Below are 23070 nucleotides of genomic sequence, written 5' to 3' on the forward strand. Positions count from 1 at the left end.
TAATGAGAAAGCAATGGCATACGTAACCTTAAATGTTAAGGCGTCGCTCTTTCTGCACAACGACTTGCGTAACATCTCAAGCCATATGGAACAAATTAAAGGAGCTTCACATGCCAAAAGGTGCAACTTTTTAAAAACTTAATCGGCTAAATATGCTGCAGGGCGATGATGTGCCCGCCTATATTAATTTTTTGTAGAGGCAATTGAAAAATTGACGGAACTGAATATAAAACTCCACGACGAGCAAAAAGTCATTATGCTATTGAGTTCACTCGATTCATTGGAAATTTTGTAGTCGCGATTTAAACGCGACAAAATTTGAAGCTGTTAAAGTAAAAATGATAGAAGAAGGCATTAGAAAACAGGATCACGAGAGGACGCGAATGTCGGGAATAACGGAACAAAGAACGACGAGAACTCAGGCGCAAAGCAACAATTCGACGGAAATTGTTTCAAATGCGGAAAAACTGGTCATCGAGCAAGCGAGTGCAGCACTGAGATAGGCCATCAGCAGAAGGCTGTTACGCGCGAATCCCAGGCAAAATGCAGCCCTCCTCCCGCCCAAACAACCAAGGGGAACCGAGCGCGAACATGCAGGAAAGATAGCTTTTAGACTAATAGGCGAGAAAAATTAGAACTTAACATTACTAGGAGAACTAAGAATGCATTCAATATACTAATACCACTACAATTACTAATTACGAGAAAGGTATGTAAGTTTTAGTAAAAATCGGATGAACTAGAGAGGTATAGAGAGTCTTTAATATATAGGGGTCGTCAAATTCCTTTGACAACCTCTTTATAAACCCAAGCACGCAAGTAGTTCTCTCAAGAGAACCACCACATTGGGTATTGGGAGCCTCTGGGGCTAGAACGGTGAAATGTCATTTTTTGCATTTCGAGGCATTAAGATGTAACAAGTTTGCACAACACCATGACTGAAAGCTATTGTGATCGGATTGCAAGCGAGAATAAAATGGAATGTCCTTATACTGGACACAGAGTTTAACATCATCCGCATACATAAGTACTCGAGAGTATGTTAATACTGAAGGCAAGTCATTAATAAAGAGTGTGAAGAGTAAGGGGCCTAGATGGCTGCCCTGTGGTACTCCCGAAGAAACCTTGACTGGTGAAGAGAGGGAGTTTTTGAAGAGAACTGGAGCAAATATAGCTAGAAATCCATCTCAGGAGGTAAACTTTAACAAGTTCGTGGTGGTTGATCGTCGCCTTATAAATCCATGCTGAGTTGGAGATATAAGTGACTTGCAGAGATGTTGCAAGTGCGGAGTTAAAACCTTCTCAAACATTTTGGGAATAGCGCATATCTTTGCTGTACCGCTATAATTTTTTGCGTCAGACTTGCTACCTTTTTTATGCAGAGGAATTATAAACGATTCCTTCCAGATCGGGGGGAAGCCAGAAGAATCAATGGACAGGGTGAATAGTTTAAGCAAGGGTCCACACAGAGCCTCGGCGCAGTACCTGAGTACACAACCTGGAACCCCGTCTGGACCCGGTGAAAACACTAGCTTAGCTAGTCGAAGATCATGAAGTAGAGAACATTCATTTAACAAATGCCGTTCGACCTTGGTAAACCGTATTGGTAGGGATGACCAGAGTAGCTTTCCTCAGAATAGGTGGTTTGGAAAAATTAGGCAAAAAGAACATCGATTGCCTAATCATTATTTGCCGACGTATTAAGAAATGATAGCGAGGATGGGTGCTGACGTTCTTCGCTTACTGTTTACGAAGTTGTAAAACTGTATCGAGATGGGTAGTTCTTATAGCATTGAGCATTAAGAACTGAGAAGTTTGACCGAGCTATTACATAGCGAGAGAGAAGTAGGAGAACCAACTTGAAATTTATTAAAAATTCTTGATTTTATGTTTTTTAGGCTGGATAAATCTTTGTCGAACCTAGGTTTCCTAAATCTAATCTGACAAGAAAGCGGGACACAAGCTAAAGCCTGGTGTTAGCAACAAAACGTAACAAATGCAGGTCAAATTCAAACATGTTTGAACGAAAATATGTGGATTGGCCTAAAGCCTTAAAGTCAGCTGTCACTGTTGTATTCCAAAAAAGGTCGCAGATCACGAAAAGGGCAGGTTGCAGATCTGGTTGTATCAGAGGGAGGAAACATCAATTTTATCCTTCACCTGGTCTAAGAGGATACAGTCATATTAATCATTTATTGCTGTGACAGTTTGCAAGTAATCAAAAAACTGGTGCTATCAACTTTTTGTCCGTTTTCTGGACACTAACTTGTTTGGGAGCCGAAGAACCGGGTTCATACTACTTTTTAGCCTATTTTTTTGATTCAAGATCATGGTGAGAGACCCAAGTCGCACAAGTTCACGTTATCCTTTTGAAAACGCTCTAAATGTTTTTAAGAACGTCGTTTTTGTTCCATTTTTAGCAAATGGTGGACATTTTGCACACAGCTCTCTGAAACCCAATACTTTAGTCAAAATGTTTCTTACACTGCCCAATGAGATGCCTAGGGCTTTTACTAAATCTCTATCAGTCGCTTGACGATTTTCCGATACGATATCCCGTATTTTTTCTACGATTTCTTCTGTTGTTGCTTATTTTGTACGTCCATAATGTGGATCGTCTTCATGTATTGTTCGACGACGCTTAAATTAATTAAATTAATTTAAGTTAAACCTTCAAAAAGAAAAAAATCAATTAATGCACGATACTTGATTTTTTTTATTGTAAACGAGGGGGAACGTTGTGAGTTGCAGCGGACACCGCAACTCTACAGTTATACCCGATACTAAGTCAGTATGGCTCTCCTCCTGCAGACGCCGCTAATATTGAACGACACGACAAAGAGTGCGTGCGAGAGAGACAGAAAATCAGTCTAAGCGTGACGTCGGGGGCTGCGTAGCCAGTGCAAATTGATTTGTTCCTTTTGGCTATAAAAATGATCTGATCTGATCCAGATTCAGCAATCTGATAGATATGATCATTATTTATGATTCTGCGTTTTTAGTTTTCTCGTATCCTCAATATTGTGGATGCAACAGATTTTCGTCCTTTGTGGGGGCGGAAGGGGGTGGGGCGAAATTTTGAGATGTACGTTTTAAAGTTAGATCTAACAGGAGTGCGGATACCAAATTTGGTTACTCTAGCCTTAATAGTCTCTGAGATTTGTGAATATCCCTAGATTTTCATCCTTTGCGGGGGCGGAAGGGGGTGTGGCGAAATTTTGAAACAAACTCGTCTCGGTCCGATATATTAGGAGTGTGGATACCAAATTTGGTTGCTCTAGCTTTTATAGTCTCTGAGATCTAGGCGCTAATGTTTTACTCTAAGCAAAGCCGGCTATGCTACGTGTGTGTTAGAGAGAGACAGGGCGAGAAAAAATGAAATTGTTTTCTTGATGCTGGCTATAATAATAATACGATCTTATTCAAATTCTGCAGTCTAAAAGATATGGTCATTCTCTACGATTCTGCGTTTTTGGTTTTCTCGTATCTTTAAAATTGTGGATGCCACAGATTTTCGTCCTTTGTGGGGGTGGAAGTAGGCGGCGCGAAGTTTTGAAATATTTTTGTAGCAGTGACATATCACAGAAGTCTGGATCCAAAACATCGTTTCTCTAGCTCTTATAGTCTTTGAGCACTAGGCGCTAATAGGGACGGACAGACGGACGGACGGACGGACGGACGGACGGACGGACAGACGGACTGACAGACATGGCCTAATCGACTCGGCTATTGATGCTGATCAAGAATATATATACTTTATGGGGTCGGAAACGATTCCTTCTGGACGTTACACACATCCACGTTTACCACAAATCTAATATACCCCAATACTCATTTTGAGTATCGGGTATAAAAAGTACTGTGACACGTCGATACTAAATGATTTTTTAAACGAGGAGGAACGTTGTGAGTTGCTGATGTCGCAACTCTACACTTATTCCCAATAAATAGTCAGTATGGCTTTCCTCCAGCAGACGAAACTAACATTGAATGATAAAGGGTGCGTGAGAGAGACAGAAAATCAGTCAGAACGTGTCGTTGGGCGCTGCGTAGCGACCGAAAATTGATTTGTTACTTTTGGCTCTAATAAAAATCCGATCTGATCCAGGTTCGGAAATCAGGTAGATATGGCCATTCTTTATGATTGTGGATGCCACAGATTTTTGTCCTTTGTGGAGGCGCAAAGAGGTGATGCGAAATTTTGAAATACACTTGTGCAGGTTCGATATCCCAGGAGTGTGGATACAAAATCTGGTTGCTCTAGCTCTTATAGTCTCTGAGATCTAGGCGTTCACTTTTAGCTATTGGCAAAGCAAAGAGAAACAGAGAGAGAGAGAATTAAATTGTTTTCTTCATTCTGGCTATAATAATGATACAATCCGACTCAAATTCCGCCGTCTAGAAAATATGGTCATTCTCTACGATTCTGCGTTTTTGGTTTTCTCGTATCTTTAAGATTGTGGATGCCACAGATTTTCGTCCTTTGTGGGGTCGGAAAGGGGCGGCGCGAAGTTTTGAAATATTTTTGTAACAGTGACATATCACAGAAGTCTGGATATAAAATGTCGTTTCTCTAGTTCACTATCACTAGGCGCATAAAGGGACGGGCAGACGGACGGACGGACAGACATGGCCTAATCGACTCGGCTATTGATGCTGATCAAGAATATATATACTTTATGGGGTCGGAAACGATTCCTTCTGGACGTTACACACATAGACTTTCAGCACAAATCTAACATCCCACATCTTAACAGCTTAGCTTATTAACAAATAAAGAACCGATTTTCAATCCTCCCACCATAAGTAAAGAAAATTACCCTTTTCCGAACTTTCCAGTTGCATTAAAGCTGCATTACGCCTGCTAGAATCGAACCGAAGTGTGGTCTGGTGGGATAAATCCAGACTTCCGATCTAGGTATCCACTGTTCAAGCCCTGGATTTTCTTATCGTTTTTTTTTTTGTTCTTAACCAGAAGCCCGTAAAGCTAGCATTTTAAAATTTACCGGCCAAACTCATGTTTAGCAGTTTGAGTGCATTGCCGACGCGCTGCTTCCCCCATGAACTGCTCGATAACATATTTCCAACAGCAAGCAGTTCGTCTGCAAGGAAAGAAGTTCGTAGAAAATAGTATAACGACGCTGCTCAAGATGAATGAAGTAAAAAGGTGACGTCGACCGCTGTAGTCATCCACTTTTTCAGCTCGCTCTCCCGGCTCTCAGAGAGACAAGGGCTAGAAACAGATGGCACCCTTTTTTGTAGTTGTTTTCATGCATACTGGCTAACGGATGGCTTTCGAAAGAGAACTGATGTGGTGATAGCACCAGCTTATTAGTAAATTGAAGAAGAAGGCGTATTGAAGCAGGCGACTACTCAATAATCTGGGGCCTGGTGGTTCAAATCCTTGCATGTTTTCTTTTTTTTCTTCTTCCAATTGCGCGCTTTATGTCTCTTTATCGTTACGTACATGTGGTGTGCTTTTCTGTGTGGCACGCGCTAAAATCATTTCACACGCATCTTGACTCTGTCATTCCCTTTGAGTGATTGCGACGATCAGAAGAGATTTTTCCCTGTGTTAACTAAATTCACATCATACGCAATTGTCATTGCGAAAACAATACTTTTTCTAGTTGTTAACAAACTTGCGATTGCACACCGCATGCTATTAAGTGAAATTAGATTTCGTGAGTGCGTTTCTATACAAACACCAAAAATAGTACGAAAAGTTATAAAAAGCGTCCAGGGTCTTGCGCTGGACGACTCGGAGGAAGAGGAGGACGGTGACCTGACGATCATAGTCAACCCGTCGTTTGAGGTTGAGTTAGCCACCCATGACGCTAAGGGTGCTGCAGCTCAACCTCCATAAGAGCAAAATAGCGTCGGCGGAGCTCCTCATTGCCAAGGAGCAAGGGCCCGCCGACATAGCTTTAGTCCAGGAGCCGTGGATTGCGTCAGGCAACTCCGTGGCCGGGCTAAAGTCCTCAAATTACAACCTTCTCTACTCAACATCGGTAAGCAGGAACAGAACCGCCGTACTCGTACGGAAGGGAATCCATGCTTATCTTATGTCTCATTACAGCACGGACGACCGGACGGTAGTGATGCTGGAGAGCGAGGAAAAGCGTCTTATGGCAGCTTCCTGCTACATGGCACACGACAGGCCCGCTCCACCGGAAGAACTTAGGAGTCTGGTGACGGAAGCCGGCTCCAAAAATCTCCAACTCCTCATTGGCGCAGATGCCAACGCCCATCACAATGTGTGGGGAAGCCCCGACATCAATGATAGAGGTGAGTCACTCCTAGACTTTATCTTATCCACTAACTTAGACGTAGCAAACGTGGGGGAGGAACACACCTTCGTAGGTCCCACCTCGTCAAACGTACTAGACCTAACTGTCGTCACGGGAAAGATTACTTTGGTATCTGACTGAAGAGTCCTCGAAAGACCATCCTTCTCAGACCATAAGTACATTCAGTTCAAGTGTGAATTCGAACACTCTTCGAAGATAACAGTCTATAGAAACCCCCGGAACACAAACTGGGTAAAGTTTAAAAAGACTGTTACTTCGAAGCTCGCGAATCCGGGCTCAGTGAAATATGCGGAGGATATAGAGAAGTCCCTAAAGACCCTATCCAACGAGTTACTGAACGCCTACCATGCATCGTGCAAACCCTCGAGAACGAAGAAGAGGTCCAAGCCACTCTGGTGGAACCGAGATCTCTCTCTCCAAAGGAACAACCTCAAGGAATTCTTTAAGATCGCCAAACAAGCGAACGAAGGGATCGTCTATGAGGAATACAGACTCCTACTCAGGAGCTACAAGAAGTAAATACGCAAAGCACAACGGAACTCGTGGAGGACCTTCTGCTCTAACATCGAGAGAGTACCAGAAACCGCACGGCTACGGAAGCTGCTCTCTAAGCAGCCTACCATACAAAGCCAATTAAAGCTAGATGACGGACAGTGGACAGAGGGCAGTGATGAAGCCCTAACAGCTCTAATGGAGGAACATTTCCCTGGTTGAACCGAGGTCGCTGATGCCAAAGAGCCCCAGGACCTAGCAACCGAGGAACAACACCCCCTAACAGATCTGTTAACCACTAAGCGAATCCACTGGGCAATAGACTTCTTTGCGGTCACAAAAGCACCAGGACTCGACGGGGTATTCCCAGCCATGATGCAGGTGACCAAAGAGGCGATTACCTCATGGCTCTCCGCAATATTCACAGCTTGTCTAAGTACAGGCTATATCCCTATCCAATGGAGAACCTCGAGAGTTGTCTTCCTCCCAAAGGCAGGAAAGTGCAGCCATGTGAGTCCCAAGGATTACAGACCGATAAGCCTTACCTCCTTTATACTAAAAACACTAGAAAAGTTGTTGGATTTATACATCAGGAATGAGGTAGGGGGACTGATGTCAACAAACCAGCACGCCTACACCAAAGGGAAATCAGTGGAGACGGTACTACATTCGCTAGTATCCACCATCGAGTGCGCCCTTCACAATAAAAGGTATGCACTGGGGGCATTTGTTGACATCTCCGGAGCACAACCGCCACAACCGCAATAACAAGTCGCCTAGAAGCGAATAACATACACCCAGCAATCAACGTATGGATCAAAAACCTCCTAAGTTGTAGACGGGTGCAATCGGAGTGGGGCACCGCTTACATGGTTAAGACGGCACACCTCAGGGTGGAGTCCTGTCGCCACTACTGTGGAATATGGTGGTCGACGACCTCATCAAGAGATTTGAAAGGAAGGCCACAAAGATAACAGCCTATGCAGATGACATAAGCATTCTTATCACGGGTGTATGTCCATCGACCCTCAGCTCCTTAATGGAACGTACACTTAGGGAGATACGTGAGTGGGCGGAAGAGGTAGGACTCAGTATCAACGCGGACAAGACGGACCTCATCCTCTTTACCAAGAGGTACAAGGTACCGATATGGACCCCCCCAAAAATTGACCAAACTAGGCTGACTCCAAAAACACAGGTGAAATACCTAGGCACAGTACTGGACAGCAAGCTGGCATGGAGACCCAATGTAGTCGAAAGGGTGAAGAAGGCCACCATTGCGCTTTATGCATCCAAGAAGATGCTCAGCAGCACATGGGGCCTGTCACCTGCTCTAATGCACTGGATCTACATCTCGGTGGTGCGACCAACTCTGCTGTATGGAGCCTTAGTGTGGTGGCAAGCTACTGAAAAGAAGACATACCAAAAGCTTATGGAAAAGACTCAGCGACAGGCTCTTCTCTGTATTACAGGGGCGCTGAGGTCAACCCCAACAAAAGCACTCGAAACTGTACTCGGAATCGACCCCCTGGACTTTCACGCTCGCCTGATTGTGGGAAAGGCAGCACAGCGCCTTATCGCTTCAGGAAATATGTCATCAGAAGGATAAGGGCACAGTTTAATTGGCAGGGACATGACCAGATTCACTGATTACATGATCCCCCAAACTTTCCCCGACATCAAAACTATCTCATCTCTGGGACCCGAAGACTGGAAAAAGGGAAGGGACCAAGCTAAGCACCTCAACATATATACGGACGGCTCCAAGATGGACGGAGGAGTAGGAGCGGGCTTATTCTGAACAAACCCTGCGATAAGGCTGTCGTATAAGCTACCGGACCGATGCAGCATATTTCAGGCGGAAGTTTTTCGCCGTCCGGAAAGCAGCAGAGGTCGCTCAGCTTATAGAGCGAGTAAACGAGTAAACTTATAGATACCCTAAGCACGACAAAGTCAGTGCGGATCTATTGGGTTCCCAGTCACCAAGGCATCGAAGGAAACGAGGCGGCGGACGTACTAGCTAAGGAAGGCGTCGGGCTGGAGAATAGGAGAACCGAGAACGTGCCTGTCTCCCTTAGAACGCTGCAAAGCGATCTAGAGAAGCAGGCTAGATCAAAAACCGAAAGCAGGAGGAGTACCACCACCTGTAGAACCTCGAAAATTAAGTGCAAGGAACGCAATGGGAAACTTAGCCACTACCTACTGCACCTACCGCGAAAGGACTGTAGATTGTTAGTGGGAATACTAACAGGTCATTGCCTGGCAGCTGCACATGCAGCAAAGCTTGGCATCACCAACAGAGACAGTTGTAGGAAATGCGATGAACCTGGGGCTATCGAACCCCTGGAACATCTCATCTGCAACTGTCCGGCTCTCTCAAGGGCTAGGAGGAGATACCTGGGCGCCCCAGTGCTGGCATCACTGGTCGATGCTTTCAAGAGGACGCCACAGGAACTGCTGGCCTATGCTAAAAACACCTCGATTCTCGGGGACTTTTAAAACCACCTCAACACCTCCCGCGATGGTTACCTTGATACCATTTGGTTGCTCTAGCTTTTACAGTCTTTGAGATCTAGGCGCACACTTTTTGCGATAGGCAAAATGATGAATGATGAAACGTGTGTGTTAGAGAGAGACAGAGCGAGAAAGAATGAAATTGTTTTCATAATTCATCATATCGTTCGTTCTCTTTCGTAGTGATCAGACGCGTTTTTGTTTTGCGCTCCGCATTTTTTCCTTTTGTTTTGAATAAACAGGTGTTTTCACAAATAAACTTTAATTAACTTCCTAACCAGCCAACAATCTGGAAACCTATTCTATTCCGCGAGTGCATGCCTTTTGATTTGTGTTAAAACATTATTTAACTTTTTATTTTTCGGCGTCGGCTTGTCGTGTTTGTGTTGTTGCAGTGAGTGAGTACGCATTACATTGCATTGCAGTCCGCTCTCGTCTGGTAGCTTTTGTTGTATTACCCCTCTCTACCTATCATTCTCTCTCGCTCTCGTAACTTTCTGTTCAGTAGCTCTCTCTCTCTCATTAGCTGCTGCTGCAACTGATCTTCTCTCCTCCTATTAGCGTTTGTCTGGCACACTGGTTTGATAGCCATTTGTTTTGAAATATTATTTGATTTTAATTTTGTTAAAATTTTGTATTATGGAGTTTTCTGTTGTATGTGCCAAAAAATCATGCAATAAGCAGATCACCCACGATCAGCCGATTATCCCCTACTGGCTCTGCGACAGCGTAGTGCACGCAAAATGCGCTGGATTTTCTGGCCTTGTGAGTGATGCCATTTCAAAGCGTAATGGTTTGCACTACACTTGCGAGGCATGCCGTGCGGTGGAGAAAGACATGGAAGCTTTTATGAGGCAGACGCGGAGTGGCTTTAAGGAGCTGACCGTTGGTTTTACAAACCAATACGATGGGCTCCTAGCCATGGAGGCTCAGTTTAGCGGTTTAAAACTGCTGAATGAGTCTCCGAGGCGCAAAAAGGTCACTCCGCGGGATCTGCAAGTGCCAATAGTCGCTCAGCCGCTCGTTGCCGAAAATCGGACTCCGACCACTCCAAGTGTACAGCAGCAGATTTCGTTTGCCACCCCAAGGGCAACGACAGCTGCTGGCGATGCAGATTCGGTAGCCAAATTCATCGCTTCGGAGAATGTGCAGCCAAGTACGTCTGCAGCGTCTGTGTCCGTAGTGTCCGCAAGCTCACTAGTTGTCCCGTCCATCCCGATCCCACCAGTAAATAGACGTTCCGGACCTCCGGATAGTGCCAACACAGGTATTAGGCCTGTGGTGCCCAAACCACTGGTGGGAGTCCCACCAAAACGACAAGTTTTTGTCTCACGGCTTGCCCCTGACCTCACATCTAATGATGTAATTGCTTTTATTCAAAGCAGAATAAAAGCCGTGGGTTTAAAGGTGGAAAAGTTTAATTTCTCTTATGCCAGGGAGATATCTTCGTTCAAGATAAGTGTCTCCCCAACTCACTTTGACACCATTTGCTCTGCCAAATTTTGGCCAGAGCATTTGGTGGTGAAGGACTGGTGAAGGACTTCAAGGCTAAGAAGAAAAATAGGCCCCCCATAACACTTACAAATCATCCCAATGCGCCATCCTCATCTTCCCGCCCTGCTTCCACCCTTCCAAAATACTAACTTATCTTAGTAACCTCTTAGTAACCTATCAGAATGTAAGAGGCTTGCGTAGTAAGCTCAGCATTCTTTTCCGGGATAGTGTTGTATTTGCTTCCCACGTTGTTGTGTTTACTGAAACCTGGTTAAAGCCGGACATTCTTAGTTCCGAGGTTTTGGCAGGTCGGTACACAACTTTTAGAAAGGACCGTTCGTCTCGACGTGCAGGGGGGGGTTCTAATTGCAGTGGACTCTTACTTCACGTCGGAACACTTAACAGTCCAAGTTCAACAGGAACTGGAATTCCTGTGTGTAAAACTGATTCTTCCCGCTTTCGCTATATTCATTACTTGCTCGTATATCCCATCTTCTTCGGATAGTTCAATTTATGAGCAGCACTTGTCCGCTTTAACCGCTGTTTCTTCCTCGCTATCTGATAAAGATCGTATGATAGTTCTTGGTGACTTCAACTTGCCAGGAACTGTTTGGTCTTCGGTAAACGAGTCTAGTATCCTAGTGCCCATGTCACGACATGACTTTGTTGACGGCTTGCTGGACCTGTCCCTGTCTCAAGTCAATCATATGAAAAATTCCTTGGGTGGATTGCTTGATCTGTGCTTTGTATCGGATCCGACCATAGTGTTGTTAACCCAAGCCCTTCCGCTCACTATACCTGAAGACGCCTACCACCCTACTTTCGAGGTGTCGCTAGATATAGGACCAACTGTATTGGATCGGTCGAGTAGACTACCTGAACGTGTCCGCTGCTTTCGTAAAGCCGAGTTTGCGAAGCTTACTCGTAATAACCTCATTAGGGATTTTGATTGGTCCGCTTTGTACTTGTGCACTGATGTCATAAAAGGCACAACAATTTTTTACAATGCTCTTGGCACATTTTTTTATTCTTGTGTCCAGCTTTCTTGTCCGATTAGATCTGGAAAACCCCCTTGGTTTACCAAAGTGTTATCCAGTCTAAAAAACTTAAAATCAAGACTTTATAAAAAATTTCAAGAAGTGGGTTCTCCTACTTCTCTGTCTCGCTATGTAATAGCTCGGTCAATCTTTTCAGTTATTAATGCTCAATGCTATAAGAACTACCTATTTTGATGCAGGATACGTTTTTCTCAGGACCCCAAACAGTTTTACTGCTTCGTAAACAGTAAGCGTAGAACGTCCGCACACCCATCCTCGCTATCATTTTGTAATACGTCGGCAAATAATGATCAGGCAATTGCCGATCTTTTTGCACAATTTTTCCAAACCACCTATTCGGAGGAAAGCTACTCTGGTCATCCGTACCCATACGGTTTACCGAGGTCGAACGGCATTTTCAGTCCCTTGTTAAATGAATGTTCCCTACTTCATGATCTTCGACTAGTTAAGCCGGTGTTTTCACCGGGTCCAGACGGGGTTCCAGGTTGTGTACTCAGGTACTGCGCCGAGGCTCTGTGTGGACCTTTGCTTAAACTATTCACCCTGTCCATTGATTCTTCTGGCTTCCCCCCGATCTGGAAGGAATCGTTTATAATTCCTCTCCATAAAAAAGGTAGCAAGTCTGACGCAAAAAATTATAGCGGTACAGCAAAGATATGCGCTATTCCCAAAATGTTTGAGAAGGTTTTAACTCCGCACTTGCAACATCTCTGCAAGTCACTTATATCTCCAACTCAGCATGGATTTATAAGGCGGCGATCAACCACCACGAACTTGTTAGAGTTTACCTCTTTCATTATTAAAGGCTTTCAAGGTAACATACAGACGGATGTTGTTTACACCGACTTCAGTAAAGCATTCGACTCTGTAAACCATTCCTTTCTAGCACATAAACTTGACCTGCAAAGTAATGACATTTCATCGTTCTAGCCCCTTGTTGGCTACCTATACCCTACGTGGCGGTTCTCTTGAGAGAATTACCCTGGTGAATGATCTTGGTATCTTATTAGACGCAAAGTTTAAGTTTTCCGAACACATTTCTACCATGGTAAATAAGGCCATGGGCGTGCTTGGGTTTATAAAGAGGTGGTCAAAAGAATTTGACGACCCCTATATAACAAAGACTCTCTTAACTACGCTAGTTCGTCCGATCTTAGAATACGGCTCCTGTGTATGGTGCCCTCAGTACAAAGTACACCAGGACCGTATAGAATCAGTACAGAAAAACTTTTTACTCTTTGCTCTGCGGGGCCTTAACTGGGATGAAGGTGTGAGACTCCCAGTGGACACTTTTTATTTTGTACGAAAAAAACTTATTGTCCCCAATTTTTTCTGATTTCAATATTTTGTGGGGCCGCCCTTAGCTTCAATAACAGCTTTTAGATGTCGGGGCATACTTTTTACCAAATGATTGGTTTCATTGGGATTAATTTTCTCCCATTCCGTCATCAGAGCCGTTTTAAGGATTTCCTTGGAGGAAATTTTATGTTTCCTAATTTTTTTTTCTAGCAAATCCCAAACATGCTCTATGGGGTTCAGATCTGGTGACTGCGGCGGCGTTTTTAACTGCTTGCACTGATACAACAGCCATTCTTGAACCAAAAACGAGGTATTTTTGGGGTCATTGTCTTGTTGAAACAAGAAATTCATCGCTTCAAGACCCAATTTTTCGACACTCGCCATTGAATTGTCAGTCAAAATTTTCTTGTAGATGTGTTTGTCCATCTTGGTCTCAATAAACACCATTTGCCCAGGTCCAGCTGCTGCTATACACCCCCAAACCATTACATTTCCACCGCCATGCTTCACTTCATTTCCGATGTGAACAAAAAAAAAAAGATTGGAGTTCGCAAAACTTCACTTAAATAAGCCAGATTCTTTTTGGGAGAATGTTATATTTAGTGAGGAGTCTAAATATAATATATTCGGACATGATGGACCATCCAAAGTATGGAGAAAGGATAATCAAGCCATGAAAGAGAAAGACCTCATCCCAACAGTGAAGCATGGCGGTGGAAATGTAATGGTTTGGGGGTGTATAGCAGCAGCTGGACCTGGGCAAATGGTGTTTATTGAGACCAAGATGGACAAACACATCTACAAAGAAATTTTGAGATATACGTTTTATAGTGAGATCTAACAGTAGTGCGGATACTGAATTTGGTTACTCTAGCGTTAATAGTCTCTGAGATTTGTGGATGCCCCAGATTTTCGTCCTTTGCGTGGCGGAAGGGGGTGTGGCGAAATTTTGACACAAAACGGTCAAGGTCCGATATCACAGGAGTGTGGATACCAAATTTGGTTGCGCTAGCTCTTATGGGTTCTGAGATCCTTGAACTCATATTTTGCAATTGGCAAAACCGACCATGAAACCTGTGTGTTAGAGAGAGACAGAGCGAGAAAGAATGAAATTGTTTTCTTGATTCTGGCTATAATAATTATACGATCTGGTTCAGATTTTGCACTCTAGAAGATATAGTCATCTTCTACGATTCTGCTTTTTAGTTTTCTCGTATCGTCGAAATTGTGGATGCCACAGATTTTCGCCCTTTGTGGGGGCGGAAGTGGGCGGGGCAAAGTTTTGAAATATTCTTGTAGCAATGACATATCACAGAAGTCTGGATCCAAAACATCGTTGCTCTCGCTCTTATAGTCTTTGAGCACTAGGCGCTGAAGGGGACGGACAGACAGACAGACAGACATGGCTCAATCGACTCGGATATTGATGCTGATCAAGAATATATGTACTTTATGGGGTCGGAAACGCTTCCTTCTGGACGTTACACACATCCGTTTCACCCCAAATCTAATATACCCCTATACTTATTTTGAGTATCTGGTATAAAAAAATCACAAGGATGGATGCATTTTTAAAGATTTTAAAGGCGTTTAAACTGAAAAGAGACGAACATGTATCCACACGTGCTCGCCACTGTACGTATATTAGAAAAAGTGAAATGTTTTCTTCCTCAGGGAAAAAATAGAGTTATACTTACCGAAAATGGTTTATGCCAGTGCGTCCATAATAACTAAGAACATACGAGCCAGGCTTACGATCACTTTCACGTACTGTCCAAAACATATTAATCATTTAAAATAAAATATATGTATGATCAAATTTATTGCGTTGCTATCCGAGATTATTACGATTATATTACGCACCCAAATAGCTTCCTAATTTACTGCTTCCTCGCAGACGGGACTCTGCCGAATATCGATCTAACCGCCCATGATACCATTCGCTTTCCGGAGGCGCAATGATCGCCGGACGCTCCCCTGCAAGTAAATGGGGTTATTTTAATAATATTTTATCAGAAGTCGCAGAAGAAGCCAAAAATGTAAAGTGACAGCAACCGCAGCAGACTGCAATATTTGATCACTGTTTGCCAACATATTCTCAACTAATAGTGGATATGTGCTGGATATTTTAAGCTTATGTTTGACGAAGCTGTAAAACTCTTTAGGGTTCTGAGAAAATGGCATCCTACAGAAAGTTTAACACAAAAATTTAAATCCTCAAATCAAAAAGTATATGTATGTATAATAAATTATAAAGTTACAGTCTGATTTGACAATGCTTAGGGGTTCGGCACCTTGAGGTCAAAGTTCAAAAATACGATATTTGACCAATGGTTCCTATGGCAGCTATACTAAATGTTGCTGTGATCGGATTGATTTTTGTTTGGGATCTAAAATACTAAAATATAATCCATCCTCTAAAATTTCAGCTTGATTGGTCATATTTAAGCCAATTTTTCCAGGGGCCGGGCAATGGCAGAAAAAGTGGGGGACTGATTCCGCCTCTTCCTCGTCGCGACAACTCCTGCAGAAGTCTTTGGCTCGAGTAACTGTAGACCACTGTGCTCTGCCGAGGCTATTCAGCTCTGCCGAAATGGCCATATCGATCTGGAGACCTTGCAGGAGGTAGGGGGACCCATATAAAGAAGAGATCTAACTGCTCTGCGATCTCGATTAGAGGCCTACGGAAGTCATTTACAATCGTCGAGTTTGACGATATTGAGCCTAGTGCTTTAATGACTGCTTGCTTTGGAGTTTGGAGACAATAGAAATGGCCTCTTTGATTGCCTCAACCTCCGCTTGGAACAAATTAAATTCATCTGGCAGCCTGAAGCAGTAACTGATGTTTAGCTTGTTACAGTAGACTCCACCACCCACGCGGCTGTCTAGCTTTGAATCGTCAGTGTAAAAGTGGACGGCATTTGCAGGTCCTGGTTCGCCCATCTCCCAGTCCTCTCTAAGTGGGATTGATACCTGAAAAGGCGTCGAAAGGTCGAAAGGGGGTCTCGTCAGGATTCCCGAGTGCCCAAACGCAGATGCTTTCCATAATTTGGCTTATCTAATTCTGACGGCGGAAAGTGTTGAAACCTTCTTTCCCATGAGATTTACGGGGAGGTGGTCCAGCACGTTATCCAGGGCTTCCCCTGGAGAAGTGCGTAGCCTGCCAGTTGTGCATAGCTCTACCTTGCGTTGAACTCTACAGGGTCTGTTGAGACAAGTTCTTTTGTCTAGGGCTGGCCACCATACTACCACTCCATAGAGCATGATTGGGCGTATGATGGCGGTGTATAGCCACCGAACTATATACGGGTACATTCCCCATTTTAGTCCGATTGCTTTCCAGCATGTATAAAGGACCACTGTGGCCTTTTTATTCTATCCTCTATGCTCAGTTTCTAATCGAGCTTTCTTTCGAGGATAAGGCCAAGATACTTGGCATTGTTGCTAAAGGCTTGCGCTTACCCACAGAGTTTTGGGAGAGTCAGTACCGGGACTTTTTACCTCTTAAGTAATGAAAAGCACTAGTTCCGTTTTAGACGTAAACCACCATTTCCTGCATCAATTGCCTTCATTAATGTATCATAAACTTCCTTTTGTTGAGGATTCAACAGGGGTACATTTGTTTTAAAAGCTAAATTCAATTCCTGGTTATCATATTCACGTTTCCATTCTAATTCTCGATTAAATGCGTCATTCATTTCATGATTTGGCGCTGTCATTCCTAGCCTGACTAATAAACTACCGCATATGAGGTAACACATGTCTTCGATCAATAGTAAAGCTTGATTATGTATCTTCTCATTCATTTCAAGATCGGGATTTCTGGAACTTACACGATTTTGATGTAAAATATCTTCTGACATATTATATTTGTGTTTTTTTTTTTTTTTTTTTTTTTTTAAATTCCATTTAATTGCTCGTATTTACAACTTATTTTATACTTAAAGCAAACTATATTAAAGGTTAGGCTATGCAAGCCCAACATGTGTGGTACGGCCGTGAAGCAATGCTTCACACATGTGCAGGCTTCGTTTAGACTAACTGGACTCTTGTCTGGTGCTCAACAGCACGCAGTTCCCTCATAATGGTCGCCGCGAAGCAGCTCGTCGCCTCCCAGTTTTCCGGGGACAGGAGCATGCACGGCACCAAGCTCTGCTTCACTACGGCTCCACCCAGCGCTTCTTCTAGCCGCTGGCGCTGCGCTGCGAACCTGCCACACGAAAATATCGCATGCTCGGCATCCTCCTCCACGTAGTGCCCGCACCAAGAGCATTCTGCGGAGTCCGCGTGCCCGAAGCGATGAAGGTAGCTTCGGAAGCAGCCGTGACCACTGAGGAGCTGAGTCAGGTAAAAGTTGACCTGCCCGTGCTTCCTGCTTACCCACGCGTCGATGGACGGGATAAGCTGGTGGGTCCAACGCCCCTTAGTGGTCGTGTCCCAGCGCTGTTGCCACCTTCTGAGACTCTCCTGTTTGCACGCCATGCGTACCTGCCTTTTCGCCGCCGCGTCCATTCCTCTGCCATGTGTTTCCTGGTAGTATGTGGACCGTTCATCCGCCAGGAATTCCAGGGGTGCTATGCCCGCGATCACGTGTGCTGCCTCGTCCGAGACCGTTCGGAAGGCACTGGTGATCCGAATCGAAGAGAGGCGGTGCGTGGCTGCCAGACCCCGTGCGTAGCTCGCTGTTCTAAGGGCCTTTGCCCAGATTGGCGCCGCATATAGAATCACCGATCTCGTGACACTCGTTAGCAGTTGTCGCCGCCATTGCTTTGGTCCTCGGGTGTTCAGCATTAGCCTCGAGAGCGCACCGTTGGTGGTCGCCGCCTTCGTGCCCATGTAGGCCAAGTGCTCCCGAAAGCAGAGACGTGTGTCCACCAGGACACCAAGGTATTTGATAGCGCGCTTAGACGAAACCAGGGTACCTGCCACTAAGATGTTGGCCGTCTCGACTTTCTTCCGGCTGGATACCAGCACTGCCTCTGTTTTGTGGGGTGCGAGTTCGAGCCCGACCAGGTCCAGCCACTGTTGAATGCGCGCTATCGTTTGGTTGCAGGTCGTTTCCACGACGGACAGGTCTTTTGCCACCACTAGGACAGCCACATCGTCTGCAAAACCCACCATGTTTACTCCGTGGGGGAGGCTGAGTCGCAAGATGCCGTCATACATTGCGTTCCACAGAGTGGGGCCAAGCACTGAACCCTGCGGGACGCCTGCCGATACCTCGTATTTCTCCGTGCCAGCCTGCGTGTCGTACAAAAGCAGCCTTCTCTCAAAGTAGCTTTGTACTATCCGCTGCAGGTACCTGGGTGTGTCGAAACTCTCCAGCGCCCTTAGGATGCAGCTCCACCTCGCCGTGTTGAACGCGTTCTTAATGTCTAGGGTGACTACTAGGCAGTACTCTTTCCCGCCGCCTTTCCACTGAGTGCCGGCAATTGCACCGGAGGCAATGTCCACCACCTTACGAACGGCGTCTATCGTGGATCGGGCCTTGCGAAAGCCGTATTGGTGCGGTGAGAGGTCGCCAGCCTCCGCGATGGAGCGTTCCAGTCGCGCGCAGACCACCTTTTCAAGCAGTTTACCCGCGGTGTCGATCAGGCAGATAGGCCTATACGACGACGCTGTCCCCGGCGGCTTGCCTGGCTTGGGAATAAGCACTAGCTTCTGTATTTTCCACCTCATAGGGAACACTCCTTCCCGAAGGCTCTGTTCGGGATAGAGTCCGGCCCGGGAGCCTTGTTCGGGCTGATGCTCCTGGCTGCGCTTTCGACTTCCTCGAGTGACACCTCCTCGATGTGTGCCTGACTGTGCGGTTGCAGTGTGAGGCAACGGACATCCCCGATGTGGTCAGCCCTGTGCGGAAAGAGTTCCTCCACGATGGATCTTGTCGTGTCGGGGTCCGATGGGGGTGCCTGCCTTTTGGCGCAAAGTTTGTTCGTCACCAACTTGTACGCCCTTCCCCATGGGTCCTGCTCCGCAGAGTCGCATAGCTTGAGAAAGCACTGGCGCTTGCTATCCCTAATGGCCGCCTTGAGGGCCCTTCTGCAGTCCCTAAACGTGGATTGCCATTGCGGAAAGGCAGTGCTTCCGCGCGAGCGCTGGTAGCGGCGTCGAGCTCGGTTGCATTCCCGGCGTAGCGCGGCAATGTCCTCGTTCCACCAGAACACAGGTTGGTGGTGGCGACCGTAGTGCTTCCTCTGCGCCATGGTGGCAGTGCATGCTGCCTCCAGATGCTCCATGACATGGTTGGCCATGCATTCAGCATTTCCATTCGCCGTGAGGTTGGACATAAGCTCCATGAACAGGGCCGTGTTGAGCGTTTCGGCGCGATAGCATCTCCATCTGGGCGCAGCTGTCTCTACGCTAGACGTCTGTTGGCCTGTGTCCCATATAATTGCCCTGTGGTCGCTCCCTGTGTAGATGTTGCTGATGCTCCAGCCCGATGAATTAAAAAGTGAGCTGCTGACAAATGTAAGGTCGATGACCGATCCTGTTCCTGCTCTGGAGAAGGTATGCTGGTTTCCCTCGTTGAGGAGCGCGATGTCCAGGGGCGCAATGATCTCCAGCAGAGCTCTACCTCTCGCATTCGTCACCACGCTTCCCCACTCCTCAGCCCACGCGTTGAAGTCCCCTCCAATGGCTACTGGGTGACGTCCTCTAGCATCAGCCGCTAGGTTGTCTAGAGTACCTGCGAACTCGGAGAGCGTCAGGCTTGGGGCAAGGTAGACGCTGTATATCCACACACCTCCGACCTTGGCGCGCACAAACCCAGCAGCAGCGCTTGAGAGGGAAAGCTGCAATGGCGTGGCCCCTCATAGCCATATCGCGGCCTTTTTTGTGGCATCCAAGATGAACCCAGGGGACTCCCTAGTTTGATATGGCTCGCTGAGGATGGCGAGGTCAATTGCCAATTCTCTTATGGATTGGCTCAGCAGGTCTTGAGCCGCAGCGCAGTGGTTGAGGTTGTAGTGGTATATTTGTATATGTGCCACAATGTATATGTGACTTGGAAATGCAGAGATAATAGCTTCTCCGATTGTCGTATCCCTCTGTGTATCGTGTTCTATTAAATTGAGTTCTTCACATGCAGCACGATATGTTGGGAATATTGTTCCATTCACAGTGCGCACGCAAGTGCCACGCACATTAACCAGCAGCAACCGCAAATGGAAGCATTCATCATTCTTTGGATGAACTGTATACATATGACCAAGAGCATCAGTAGAACGCACATCCGGATAACCAGGACCTGCATTGCCATACTTCCGTCGTTGAAATTTCTCCGATGAAACATTCCAAGTATAATACCGTGGAATCTCCGAGTGAAGCAAAGTTCGTGCAAATGGATCGCTTTGGCAGATCGCAAAGAAACTGGTAAATGTTGTCGCTAGAGGTGTTTCAGCACGTTGAACAACATTTCATGCCGTGAAACTCGTTGACCATTCTCCAGATGCACAACATCTATCATCTTACAGTTCACTTAACAATCCAACTGTTGTCGACAACGAAATCCATTCTTTTCACTTTTTGTGATAGTTCGACTGTTTTCGTCGGGAGACCGACGCTGATACAGTGGATAACCGTCGTTTCCAGTGACGATATCCGCCGTTAATTTCCTTGGATATCGTTTGGAAAACTTGCAATCGACCATGCAAGATGATTGGGGATAGATGGCGCCACACGGTCAATGAATCATATTTGTAATCACGACATCATGTAGGTCTAGATCGGCTCGTGATCGTGAATCTTTCCACTTACCAAATTAGAATGTGTGCATGTGGCAAGCCTCGTTTTTGCCATTCGATTGAATAGATCCAGTATCTCCAAAGACGCGTTCATCAGGGACCCAGTTTTTTGCCTGAATACACGTGCTGTGATGTCGTGTCGATCACTTGATGTTTGTCCGGGAAGCAGCAATTGAACAATCTGTATCCATATTGGATTACATGTAAAAGTAATAAAAAGATCTGGCCGACCGTAAAGACGAACATCTGTCATTGCATCTGGCGCATATTCATGCATATGACTACCTATATATACACTTGATCATAATAATAGGTACACTTTGAAGCTTTTCATGAATAATTAGTTTTATCGTACTTTAAGAGTTTAAAAAAAAATTTGTTTGGTATGTTTTATTCGTCAATGTGATGCAGGTTCGTGACAAAAAAAAAAATTAAACAGGGGAACCGCCAAATAACAGAGCTTTAAGCGAAATGGCGAGTTCTTGGATTTTAGGCCATTAAACGTCCATTTAGCTACAGTCTAAGTATAAACAAATAATTAGCTTAATCTACGATCCGTAGACGGCTAAAAAAATCCAACCTTCCATGTAGAATAGAAAGAAAGGTCCCAATTACGCGTCAAAAATATAGCCTTGCGGCAACATTTTGCTAAAAAGTGGAGAAACCATTTATGGAGCGACGAAACTAAAAAGAATTTATTAGGGAATGAATGTTAAAGCAATGTAGGAAGGAAAGAAATTTGATCCATGCTTCACAAAAAGCTGTCAAACACGGAGTTGGCAATTAATTATATGGTGCTGATCATCCTGGTACGACGTAGGCCCACTTTTCCTATCAACGAACAGAATGAACGCTGAGCAATACGAGTCCATATTGGAGAATGTTATGCTATGTTATGCTGAAGAAAGGCTGGCGAAAATCCTCTAGCTGAACCCTCCACGAGGGTGCCGGCTGGGCAATGGACACTGCATTACCCGGGACAAGGGTAATGCACTGTCGCTTGCTCTGTCCGGGGTAATGCAGTGTCTAGCTAAGGCTATGGTCCGGCGTCTTCCCGATTCAAAGTCGGGGGAACCGAACCAGGGCCATGGCTAGAGGTGCCTGGCGGTCAGGCCAAAAACGCTAGGGGGTGGTCCCCCCGAAAAATATTAACCAGTATGGACCCTCGGGCCAAATATGGAGGCGAAGAAGGAGAAAGCACGGGTTGGGATGTCAACCCAAACGTCGGTGGGAAGCGTGACTGCTACCACCGGCGGGCACGGGGAGGAGCAATCCTCTCTGCGTGTCGCCAGCGGTCACACCTCAGACTTGGCGGGAGCAGGCCAAGTCAGTTGTAAAGCTACTGCCACAACAACAACAACAAATACAACTCACTCCGCAGCCTGCAAGTTGAGCCGCACAGATGCCGTAGTCGACACAGACACGGATCTGGAGAGCGTGCTCTCTATGAGCAGGACGGAGGAAGAGAGCCTTCTCCGCTCACCGGAACCAGGCACCAGCTCCCTGCGTAGGGAAGGGCCGAAGCGTTCCAAGGAGGGGATGAAGGCCAAAGCACAATACAAAGCGGCCCTCAATATCAAAAGCCGGTTGCAAGGTAAAGTAGACATCTCCCAGGAGGAGAAGGTCAAGCTAGCCTGGGCCGAGCAGCGAGTAGAGGAGGGCCGACTACATTACGCCCAGATGCCACAGATGAGGGCGTCGAATGGCGAATATGCCAATAAGGTGGAGGAGATGATGGCCACCAAGAGGCAACGCTCGACTGAGAGTGCCATTAAAGACACTCCGGCGAGCAAGCGGCAACGCGGGCCCAAGAGTGCAGCCCCTCCACCGAAAGTGGCCAAGAAGCCATCGAAATCGAACGCGAAGGTCAGCGATGTGACCAAACGACATTTGATCGTGGCACTCATCGACCGGAGCGAGGAAAACGGCAAGATGTCAGCGGCACAGTGGAAGCTTGTGCACGCGCGTCTCGTCGACGCACTGTTTGCACACATGGAAGAAGACCCCGCGGCCCCTATGCCCACGTTCGATGGTGCTGGGTGGCTAAATGGGGTTAAGATCCTAAAGTGCAACGACGATCCAACCCTAAGGTGGCTGACGCGTACGGTCTGCCAACTGGAGGCGATGTGGGAGGGGGCCAAGCTGGAGGTTGTGGACCGG

At 46.0% G+C, this 23070-nt stretch overlaps 2 protein-coding genes across 8 annotated transcripts in view; both read right to left on the reverse strand.

Annotated features, from left to right (window-relative positions):
- Positions 1-23070, reverse strand: part of LOC117186414 (ras GTPase-activating protein 1) — a 142639-nt gene that overhangs the window by 67225 nt on the left and 52344 nt on the right. For all 7 annotated transcript variants that reach the window (XR_004471499.1, XR_004471498.1, XM_033387181.1 and 4 more), the window contains exons 3-4: positions 15032-15145; positions 14866-14938 (exon numbers count right to left, since the gene is read on the reverse strand). Coding sequence is in view for 5 of the 7 variants with exons in the window: in XM_033387181.1 (XP_033243072.1) it covers positions 14866-14938; positions 15032-15145 (187 nt within the window). In the remaining 2 variants the exon portion in view is untranslated. The remainder of the gene's footprint in view (positions 1-14865; positions 14939-15031; positions 15146-23070) is intronic.
- On the reverse strand, positions 18784-20358 carry LOC117186415. The gene is made up of 2 exons (XM_033387184.1): positions 19911-20358; positions 18784-19853 (listed from the first exon to the last, which is right to left on the reverse strand). The coding sequence occupies exon 2, from the start codon at positions 19462-19464 to the stop codon at positions 18844-18846; it is 621 nt and encodes a 206-aa protein (XP_033243075.1). The 5' UTR covers positions 19465-19853; positions 19911-20358; the 3' UTR covers positions 18784-18843.

The sequence above is a fragment of the Drosophila miranda genome, chromosome XR (assembly GCF_003369915.1).
Source record: "Drosophila miranda strain MSH22 chromosome XR, D.miranda_PacBio2.1, whole genome shotgun sequence".
In the NCBI taxonomy this organism is placed as follows: domain Eukaryota; kingdom Metazoa; phylum Arthropoda; class Insecta; order Diptera; family Drosophilidae; genus Drosophila; species Drosophila miranda.